Genomic DNA, 12,020 nt, shown 5'->3' on the forward strand with positions numbered 1-12,020 from the left:
GTGCAAATGAACCATGAGATGTAAGGTGGTGGTGGGGGTGAGGGGGTGTTTCTGGGACTACTGTGGCAATGCACAAATTAACAGGGTTGGCAAGTCAGCATTTCAGCTCTGAAATAGCACAGAGAAGTCTTGGAGCAAGAAGGGGAATATGTTCATTTGGCTTCTCCCTGCCTGACTTCTGCCTTGCATTACTGTATTTCTGGCCCCTGGGTATATCTTTCACTCTTTAGCTGGCACTAATAAAAAGGGACTGGCAAAGGCTGGCACCATGTGCTGCTGGAGACAAGAGGGAGCCTCTCCACACCAAAGGAAGCTGCAGTTTCCCAAGTGCAACCCAAGACCAGGCTGGCGCCAAGAAGGGTGTTCCCAAAATCTCCCATCTGCTCCAGTGCTGGTATGGCTGCAGGCCAAGCTGGGTTTAGGGAAGGGTCTTAAAAATTAAACCACTAGTCAAGGAAAGAAAGGCAGGCAATGTGCAGCCAGGGGAGTGCAAGCCCACCTTGTCTAGTGGTAGTTTGGCTTGGGAGAAAGCAATTATGGAACCACAGTTGACATGTAAGGCAAGGAGAGGTTACAAAGGGTCTTGAAAGTGAAATCAAGCAATTTGACGTGATAAGGAAAAGAAGCAAGACAAGCTTGTATGAAGAAAGATGACATGGGCAAAGCTGACAGGCTGGGAGAACGGCCTTTGCTGCAGGGCAACATATCCAGCAGTAGCAGATCTAGGGAGGTCACAACCCATGATGTTTGCATTTATTAATAGCTTGTTATTGATGACAGCTGCAACAACAGAAATACTCCTCTTAAGAACACTGATATCTGTCTTGTTTCTCTTTTTTTTCATCCAGGCATCTTAAGAATTCCCAGAATGCATGTGTGTTTAAAATTAAAACTGTCTTTTACATAGATGAGGTAGTTAGAAGAAGCAGACTGCTGAATCCTCTTCCTACAGGCTTGTGTTTTGCATCCACGTGTCTTGTAAAACAGCAGCTTTCTGGGTGTGCTACCCACCTGCCTGGCTGGGCTAAAGGCATCACATTTTGCAGGCTGAATGTAGCTCATGCAATACTCCCTGTCCACAGAGTCATTAATTTGGATTTCTCTCCCTTACTTGCCTACTTACTGGCAGAAGACTTACAGTAATGGCCTGTCCTTTAGCTTTTACCCCACGTTAAATATGGCTGAAATCAGACAGGAGTTCCCCAAGGTCTTGGAAGCGCACTGTCAGGGCACCCCCATTGGCCTTGCTGCTTTACAAAACTAGGCAAAAAAAGTTAAATGCCTACAAAAAAAATGCAATTATAAAGATGACTATGCGTGGCAGAGTGCCCAAATGACTGCACAGTGCTTTCCACTTGACTGGCTGCATCTCAGAGTGAGACAAGCACAAGAGACAAGAATCACCACATTTAACATCTCAAGAGGCTCAAAGAGGTTTTGCTGGAGAACACTGTTAAAACAAGGGAGGATCAAGACAATTTCCTTGTCTCTGCTAGAAAACAGTTGTCTCTGGACACTGCTTAATCATCTCTGCTAGATACGTATTATCCCTGGGTCTTATACAAATACTTCCGAGGATCCGTTTACATAATTAACTTAACTTACTTATTAGCTATGGCCTGAGATCAGTTGTGTCAACTGTAAAATTATTTTTAAAACTCCTAGAAACAGTATCTCCACACAGCACTATTCTTGGCCATTCCCCTACTGTGTCAGACCACTTCAAAATTACTTAGCTGTCATATAACATCTTACAACTAAAGAATATAAAGGCTATATTCTGTGAGGGTGTAAATCAGCACCCCTTCATCATTATCATTGGAGGTATACTCCAGTGGAGGTATTCATTCTCTTTTTTCAGCTCATTCATTTAATCTAGGCTGGCATACTCTTTTTCTTTTTCCTAGTGCCTGTTGAGATGCAGAATGTGCACAGACATGCATACTGGGGACAGGGATTTTATCGCAAAAGAAATGGCAATATTGTTATTAACACTGTGACAGCACATCGTGATCGCAGCGTGATTTTTATTAAGGATGCACTGCTGATCTTGATAAGGATGGTATTACCACCAGCATTGATAATTTCACTGCCATTCCTGCCTCTCTCTGAGGCTTCCTTTCAATAAGCTGAGCTAATTACAGAACCCAGATCAAAGGCCACACTTGGTTTTCCAAAGTAAATATTATGACATGGAAACTCCACCACCCCCACTGTTCGTGCTATCAAAGTATCGCAGTACACTACTCTTCTTTAACGCCTCCAGGAGATCAACATTAAACTATGGATATACACTTATCTCAGAAGCTGTGACAGTTGGAATAGGGACAGAGCTATTACAACAGAAGCCTTACAGCACCAAGCTTGTGGATGTGTCTGACCAGAAGAGCTCCACAGAGCTCAGCAGAGCTAGGTATTGGCAGGGTCCTTTTGGTGCCGTGGGTCCTTGAGCAGGACACCAAGGACTCTGCACTGCCCACGAGTGACTTTTCACAGCATCTTTTATCAGACACCTACCACCGTGGGCTGGTAAGATGAAGAGAAGTGAATTATTTCTACAGTTTCCAATCCTGATGATCTTAGACTTGAGACTTGACAGACAGCTAAGAATAAGTCCACTTACAGCAAAAGGAAATTTTCTAATAACGTTATCTAAGAACATGCTATAAAACACCTTGTCATGTAGCTAAAAAGAGTAACAAAAGCAAGGTGCCATTAAGTACCTCAGTGAAGAAAGGCACTCAAGTGATTCAGTTCTCACTGAAATGCACAAACAAGTAGGGACTTTCAATGTTACTTCCTGGTACAGTTTTTATCTTCATTTCACCTTTTCTTTTTCCTTTATGGTGGGTTTTCTTCATACCACAGTTATTACAAAAGCAACATTATATTATGTACTACTAGTGTGTTTGCTGCTGCACAAGACACAGAGACCAAGCTCCCACCCTAAAGCAGTTAATGTAAGCTGGGTTTGTAGATAAAAGTCTCTACTCCCAAGCATGAAAGCAGCACATAATTCCTAAAAACACATTCTTTGCTCCTGAAGAACCTTCCTGCATAGAATATGTGATGACACAACTGATCCAGCACATTTCTAGGAAGACAGACTACCTAAAATGTACTAAGTGCTGAATGAACTGAGTATGGGGACAGGCAAGGAGGTGGAAGAGGAGTAAATTATCTGGTCTATTCCATCAGCAACAGACGTGCGCTGGAAATTCTTCCTTGTCCTGGGAAACCCTGGTGGCACAGTAAAGCTGTGCAGCAGCTCGACCACTACTGCTACCACCTGTAAACAAGGTGTTGGCGAGGAGAGGTTACCCAAGGACCTGAGGTTGGTTTCCACAGCCCCTGCCACAGCTTTCCTCACAAGCGCAGCAGATGGAGCATGAAGAACAGAGGAACTGCTTCTTCAGTGCAGACAACCAGAGATCACCAGCGTCGTTAGCAAGACACGGCATGAGCTGACTGTGACACTACATCCGTTTTGACTTACAGCAGAATTATTACTAATAAAGCAACCTTTATATTTCTATAACATACCCAGTTGGATGGTGGGATTTCATTGCTCTGCTTTAAAATATATACTGTGTGAAATCTGCTTTGCTCAAACATCAGGTTGCAGACCTGAGGACAACTTATTTCAACTCTAGCAAGGCTGTAGAAGATCAAACTGTCTCTTTTCTCTATTCTTCCCACACCACCCACTGCGAGGAGACCTTTCTATGCAACTGAAGCAACTGCAGGAATAGTTCTGAAGTAATTTTTTGGCATGTGAGTTTTAATTGTACATATATAATCTGATTAGGTCTGGATGTCAAGTTCACATACTGTTCTGTAATCAAACACCCAATAACAGGAAAGTTACAGAAATTCTTTAAATCTATCAGATGTTCATACAGCTCTGTTGCAAACCATCTGGTCTCACTTAAATGCTAAATCAAGATAATGGGTGGTATCCATCATTACTGATGAATGATTCATGGTAACATATCAGTATCCTCTTGACCCATAGCTGAGGTAATGCAGAGTTCTCTTTTGCTATTATTTTCCTGGAGTCAGTTGATTCGTTACAGACTAATGACTAAAAGTTGGGGTAATATTTCCAAAGACTGAAATCCCTAAGTTCATTTTGACTATTTCAGATTTCATTAACCATCCTCTTCTTGTTTGTTTGGAGATGCATGTGCTTGATACGTCAGAGTGAGCATCCATATGACCTCAATGTTAAGTGGTTTTCATCACCTTTCAGATCATGAAACCCTTTGAAGAAAGAAAGTCAAGTTTTTAAGTCTGCAACCATGGATCCTGCTGCTGGCAGAAGTGTAGGCATGGAGATAAATATAAACAGATGTTTGAGGTTTATTTTATGAAGGGAGTATTTTCTTCTCAATGCCCATATTAACATTGATGGGTGTTACGAAAAGGCAGTGAGACCGTACCCACCGATGACTAATTCAAATGTCTGTACAGCTTGAATGAATCGTGCGCTGCGTACAACTGATACCCAAATACCATCAAGACTCCACCATTGATCTTTTTTATTTTTTAACAGCCCTCTAAACCAATTTCATAGTGGGTGCTGGAAGCAAATTTAACAAATATAAATATAGGACCAACTTTTGCCAGCTGCTAAAAATGTGTGCAACTCCCACTTACTTCAGAGGAAGCATATGCATATGGGGGCAGAATCCAACCCTTAGTAAATATGAAATTATTATCAAGATAATAAAATAAATTACTTCTGTGGTGTCAATTCTTTAATTCTTTACAAAGTTTCTGACTTGAATACGAAAGCTGTTCATTAAAAAATGTAGGATTATTCCCATACCCATTTAAAGCTGAATTATTTGGAACATTTTTTTCACAAGATGCTGTCAGGAACAGCTTGATTGCTATCTATACTCTCTCAGCTCCTCTCTGCAGCAACATTAGCAGTTGTCACATAGAGGATTAAAAAACCTCTCCTTATAAAACTACCAATTTAAAAAAAATAAAACTGGTTTCATACCAATAAGCTTGATATTGTTGTCTTCATCGAGCAACAGATTTTCTATCTTCAAATCTCTGAAAGAAATCAAATATTTTGAGTGAGCCTCCAAAATAATGAAGCAGCTTCCCATCACTGTTATCAGTGTATTTACAGGATTCATACATAATTATGTGTATAATGAAAGCAGCACACACAGTTCTCCAGTTCAGAGCAGAAAGCCCCATGCATTGTCTCCTTTCTAGAATTACCAGTGCTTTCATAGTTTCAAACCTATTCTTCAGGCACAAAATTACTTTATAAACATTTGTCAGCACATCCTGTAATTAATCAGGTTCTTCAAATTTCTCACATACTTAAAATTTTGCAGAAATCTTAACACACTGGAAACATCTCAAATACGTGGTTTTGGAATTAGAGGTCACTTTTTCATTACTCTTCACAACCAAAGACTCTTCACTGGTCACAGCTGAAGAATAAATCTTCTTCTGCAGAGATATTCATTAGGGGCTGTGGGGATAGGACAAGGGGTAATGGGTTAAAACTTCAACAGGGGAAGTTTAGACTGGATATAAGGAGGAAGTTTACTGTAAGGTTGGTGAGGAACTGGGCTCCCCAGGGAAGCTGTGAATGCTCCACCCCTGGCAGTGTTCAAGGCCAGGTTGTAGAGAGCCTTGGGTGATATGGTTTAGTGTGAGGTGTCCCTTCTCATGGCAGGGGGGTTGGAACTGGATGATCTTAAGGTCCTTTCCAATCCTAACTATTCTATGATTCTATATGATGAGTCATCATCTGTCAACTGCTATAGTCTACAAGGGAAACCAGAATCAAATTTCTCTGGGGATGAAGCATACAGACTCCTTATAGAGGTGGTCAGCACTGGTACTCCCATGTGCTACAGGTGAAAACTGGGTCTGAGGGATTGAAACGACCTCCAGAAGACCACTAACAAAGCTGAGAGAAACAGCCACACAGGTTTTCTGAGTGCTACATTAGTGCGTTCTCCACTGTGCCACCCTGCTTGACCCCACAGAGCCACTGTGCAGATCAGGGCCTGGACCAGTTTCATGTGACAGAGGGTAAAATGAGAGTGGTCTCCTTCTACAGGATGACTGATCTTCTTTCTGAAATGTACTTCAGAACATTGCTCACTTTATATGTGAACATTCATCACTTAAGAACATGGTTGCACTTTCCTAATGTTGGATATACATGTTCTTACCCAAGAAAAACATCCCAGACATCACTCACACACACACACAAACCCTACCCCAAACTGTACAACCAAAGTATTAAGTACAATATGAAAAATCATTTAGGTTGCTACACTTCCCCATGACTTCTAGCAGTTGGCCATGTCTTTATCACAAGAATTCTTCCCCCACCCAGACATAAAATATTTCTGACAATGAATGTGCTGGAATATCAATAATTCAGTCTGGAAGCAGTGATGCTTCTCCCAGCATGCTTTGGAAAAATCTGGATAATAAAGCCATCAGCTATAATTATGGGAAGTCAGTGACATCCATGGTATTTTGGCTTTGTAAGGCAAACAGAGTAATGAAGGATGCCCCTATTACAGATGAAGATATAAAACTTAATAAAATAAGACAAGTAAACCAACCAAACCAAACAAAGTACTTCCACAAGAAAAGATAGGGGAAAGAAAGAAAAATAGCTGTGATCAACTCCAAGCCTTTTTTTAAAGGTTCCTCTCTGTTTCATTTTATGCCCATGCATTTCAAATAAACCTGAGGCAGATGACTACTTGCAGGTAGGATGCCACTCACTTCATCACAACAACCACAAGGACTTCTCCAAACAGATGGTTCTACAGTGAACATTTCTTGCAGATTTTCCTTGCTTCTCATGGGGAAAGAAATAGGCAAAATACTCTGTAAATCTACCACAGGGGAATACTTTGCAAATTTTAGGTATCCAGGGGCAATATCCAGGCTTTCCTGAACACATCCTAAGGAGAGGAATGCCTTCTACACCAGTCCTCCAATTGGAGAGGAAACGTAACTCAGACAATACAGCCTCAGAGACAGGAGGAGAGGATCATGTTCCCTCCTCTGGCAATAAGCCAGTGTGTTAACTCAAGGAAACCAGGCACATTAAAAGTGACAGCTAATTTTAAATACCATGGCAGAGATGCAACCGCATGTGGCCGTGTTTTGCAGAGACACAGCTGACAAAGAGCCCACTCTCTAGCCCTCCTCCCATAGCAATGGTGAGAACCAGCTCAGAGTTGTGCAACCCATAAGCCCAGTTGGGATCCATGGTGTCCCTCTCCTCATCCACAGGAGACTCTATGAGCCCCACATCCTCCAAAAGGAGCTTCCCTTGTAAGGCAACCACTGCTGCTGAGAAATGGCTTCATACAAGGAGGCCATGCCCTGCCAGATGGATCCAGACCAATCCACTTCTGCTTCCCTCTACTGCCAAAAAAGGGCTTATTTCTTCATGTCTCACGTCTTTATTGCTTTCAGGTGGAGGTTTTCACAGACAGTGCGATCAGCCTCTAGAAAGATATCAGGGCCGGGAATTTAACAGGAGAGACTGCCAAAACAAACAGTATAGGGAAGAAGGAAAAACTCAAACCAACCAACAAAAAAACCCAAACATGAAACCCCTAAAAAGCAAAACTAAACTGAAAACAAGAGAAGCACATGGAGCTCTGGTTCAGGTTATACACTGCAAAACTCAATACATCTCAAAGAAAGGAGAAGGACCATTTGGAAGCTCAGAGTCAACATTAGCTAAGAAGAGGTAAGACTTTAGAAAAAAGGCAAGGGAAGGGAAAGATGATAACTGTAAGCTGAGGATAAAAGACCTGCAGGCAATTAGAATAATAAATGCGTGACAAGGGCTAAACATCAACACAAGACATTTAAAAGGATTCAAGGTTACAAAACCCTAAAACTAAAGGTAAATGTTACAGGGCATTTTAAAGCTATCAGAGGGAAAAAGTAAGAATTTCAATGTAGCACCAGTATAGAGTACCATCAGACCTGGTGAATTAAATATGTTTACCCATATGTCTGTTCTCATGAGATTTGCTGGTAAGTGGTAACTGATCTAATAGTCCACACACATCATATTTTGTCAAACCATGTCAATGTGAAAGCATTTTTGAGTGTGACACTGGAGCAAGACAACAGGTTTTTAGTCCTTGATACAAACTAACCAGAAGATTCCACTTGAACCAGCCTTAGAAATGTAAAGCGAAAGCATGAGAAACCAAACCAAAAATCCCCAGACTAAGCTATAGTTGGTGCACTGCTGCTGTGCAGATGTGGACGTGTGGACAGGCACTGGATAGGACACCCAGGCAGCCCAATCCCCTGCCGCATGCAGAGATGGCAGGACAGCAGAAGTGCAAACAGAGCCTGTGTGTCTGGACAAGATCAGTGGCCTCAGGACAGAAGGGTTATTCAGTGAATACTTTAGGTGACTTTAATGGTGCACCAGATTACCCACTGTTTCTTTTTGACAAAAAGTGCAGCAGTACAGTCTAATTATATACCTGCTTTAGGCTTACCCTGCAGACAGGACTGATTTCCCTAAACTTCCTAAATAATTTATTATGTCAATTTTGTCCAGTTCAAACATTAATGCTTTTTTACAAAGAGGCTTATCTCAGCTGCTGTGCTTTGTTTGAATGTTTACATTAATTCATTGCAATGGAAGAAGTAGTGCATTGCACCCAAAAGCACTAGGGAACCCTGAATTTCATGCGCTATATTATAAATCCTTTAACAAATAAAAGCAAATCTTATGTATTTTAGTCAGTGGAGTTTTTTGAACATTTTTAATAGCTGTATACTGCAAGGAAGAATTACCAAGGAAGAATTACTGCAAGGGAGAGTTACCAGCAGCAGAAACACAGCTACTGGAGACCTTCAGTTTCCCTCCTTGAAGTAAATCTGATCTTTTTCCTACTGTCGCAGCTCCTCAAAAACTAGGACTAAATGGGTTTTTCTTTCCCTTCAAGCAAATTTTCGGCATTTACCACTGAAAAACTTCAAAATACCCTCAGTGATTAAATACGACAGGAACACAAATTTTACCTTTTCTTGAGGAGTCAGTTTCATGATGCTGAGCGTGTCTAGCTATGGTACAAGTTAGGCAAATCCCTGAATCACAAAATCACTCAAGAAAGACCAAGCTGCATGACCACAATGTGGAGAATCAGCATATATTTATGTCTTTTCAGCTTATGAAACTAGCAGCATACTTGAAAATAAGCCTTTTTCATCAGATGGCTTGTTTGGGAGTTTGTTCTGCTGTCGATGGAGCTGATCTGTCTCTGGCTTTGCTTGGAGATTCACAGACCACTTTGGAAACCCCAAGTCCAGCCAGTGCCTCCACAAAGCAACACAAGCCTGCTCCACTGGGTGAGCTACCCCAGGCTTCAGCTGCAGGCTCAGCATGCTTTTGAAAGCAGCTTATGCAGTGCCATTGCAGTCATCAGACCGCAAAATCGAAGTTTTTGCATTTTGCACTTCATTTCTTGTCTGGGGGAGGAGGGATGAGCAGGAAGGTTTTACCAGCAAACAGCTGCAAAGCAGCCGTTGTCAGCTGCTGTCTCCTGCATATTATTTTTAATCAGAACAGCACCACAAAAAACAAATAAATCACTAAATCACTCCTTAACTACCCAACCTGCAAGCCCACTTTCCAGCTCCATGCAAAATCCGGGGGTGAGTGGGAAGGGTTGCAGAGATTTGGGTTCATCATCATGTCAATATACACTTCAAAGGCTTTGTTATCAAAACATTAGTTATTGAGCCTGATTCTTCTATCAGTCACCATGTCACTGAATTCAATGTGATTGCCTCTATAAAAGAACAATTCAGTCTATTGTCTTCACTAAAATGATGTTTAGTTTGTTTACAGCACAGTACTCCAAGAGAATGCCCAAAGGTAATTTTGAAATCTAACATGAAACAGAAAGGCAAACCAGCTCTGCACTTCAGAAAGAGATTTTCTTCTGCATTGCAGAATCTGTCATAAATATGGCATCAGCAGGCAGACTACTGGCACTTAAAACTGATAGTACAGAAGTTATCAAAGCCAACATGACAAAGTAGTGGGTACCAAAGCAGGAACCCTGTAGGACCCTGAGCAACTGGATCATATGGCAGCACCTTCCTCTGTTAGGGAAAGAGATCACGGGGAAATACTTTAACTCTGCTCAAAGCCTGTGGGGTTTTTTGTGTCTTTCAAAAGAGCTGATCTGCTTTTAATTACAAAATGGCAGTGGAAGGTACAAATATGCTGCCATGAAGGCAGAGAAGGGGGGAATATAGAAAGCTATCTTTGCTACCAATACATTATTAAATTCTTTTCTTTGACATCCTGACAGTAATTGCACTGAATGGGATTGAATTTTGTTAAAATTACTTTAAAAGGGTTGTTGAGAATTTCCTGTGGGATGCAGTGGCAAGCACCAAGGCTTTCACTTAATTTTCTCTGTTGTCCTTACACTCCCAAGGGGCTTATTGTTCATCCTGCTTTTTGACAGCATGAAGGCCTATGTAAACACCCTCTGAAAAGAGAAAGCTTCACCAGATACTGCCATTTGGGTTTGTTTTCCTCTGTCAGAGGGAAAGATAAATATTCCTACCTGATTCACAGCTGAGCTTGTTGCAAGTATATTTTTAGCAACCAAGCAGCTTTCCTGATAGAAGGAATGAAACACAAAGAATACATGAAATTATATATAGAATAGTTACTTTTTTTCAGTGAGCAGCCAAGATGTTCTGAAGCCTGGAGACCCCTCACTGAAGGTGGAGCTCCTGCACTTGGGAACTTGCATCTTCATCCATCATAGCAGATAAAATATTTACAATTTAAAATACATCTACACAGTCAAACATAAGTTGGGGTTTTTTTAACCTCTCTAAATAAAATGAGGTTTCTTCAAGGTTTGGTTTGTTGTTTGTTTGTTTGGGTTTTTTTTTATTTTAGGCTGTTAACACATTAGTGTTTCTTAACAGAAGCATTTCCATTGAGGTCTGTGTCCCAGCTCTTCTCCAAATATCAGAGGGCTTTTCTACCATGCCAAGTCTTAAAGTACATCAAGAAGCTCACCAAGTTATGTTCATCAAATAATGTAAGCAAATTTCATGTAACTTACTTTATCTGGCTTTTTTTAACCCGAGTTATAGAACAGGGTAAGTCATCTATATTATTCCCTGAATAATGCAGACTAATACAGTAATTTTTTGTAATAAAATAGTCAGTGAGCACTTTCCAATGTTCTGCCTCATTCGATGTGAATGATGAAAGCATCTGGAGAGAGACAAACAGCAGACCACTTTCTGGCCTAGGATGCCATGTTTTGTTTCACACTCACTGAATGCAAACACCCACAGATCGCCACATAGATGAAAGTGCTGTTATTTTTACCTGCTTTAAAAATAACAACATAAACGACAACAGAACATTGCCATTTCATCCAGGGTGAGAATGAATCAGACTTATGCACTATTTTTTCTCCTTTTCAGTCTGTTTTTAGAGTTGCCACAGTCAAAAGCCAGGATGCTGAAGGACAACTCCTGGGGTAACTATTACTCTCTCTCCCTCTTTTGCTCACAGAGAGCTAGGAGAATAAATCTGGATCACACCACCAGTAAATTTCCTGCATCTCTACACTGCTCTACATACTTTGCAGAGTAAGTCAAGACATTCAAGGGTTAAACCAGAGAAAATACTTGCAAATATACTGCCTGTGAGCCTGTCAAATTTTATCAGTTTGAGCAGAATTGGACCTGCTCATTATCCAGACAGAAGACTCCCAAAAAGAAGCTCTGTGCCGTGCTGTGATTTGAGCAACAGAGTAGATGGAGTACTCTGCCTTTGGGGTAAGGATTAATCCACTGCCATGGGGCTAGACAGACAGATCTCAGCTGCCAGATGCAGCAGAGCATGTCAGTTTTTCCAGGGCTGCTTCCTCCCCCCGTTCACAAAGGTCCCTCACGCTTCAGTCTCTGCAAGCTATGCTGCTCACAGAGACAGCAAA

The 12,020-nt window shown here is 41.3% G+C and overlaps 1 protein-coding gene across 2 annotated transcripts in view; it reads right to left on the reverse strand.

The window, feature by feature from the left end:
- Positions 1-12,020, reverse strand: part of HUNK (hormonally up-regulated Neu-associated kinase) — a 55,175-nt gene that overhangs the window by 22,179 nt on the left and 20,976 nt on the right. For both annotated transcript variants that reach the window (XM_034060048.1, XM_034060047.1), the window contains exon 3: positions 5,012-5,067. In XM_034060048.1, the coding sequence (XP_033915939.1) occupies positions 5,012-5,067 (56 nt within the window). The remainder of the gene's footprint in view (positions 1-5,011; positions 5,068-12,020) is intronic.

The sequence above is a fragment of the Melopsittacus undulatus genome, chromosome 2 (genome assembly GCF_012275295.1).
Source record: "Melopsittacus undulatus isolate bMelUnd1 chromosome 2, bMelUnd1.mat.Z, whole genome shotgun sequence".
Lineage (NCBI taxonomy): Eukaryota > Metazoa > Chordata > Aves > Psittaciformes > Psittaculidae > Melopsittacus > Melopsittacus undulatus.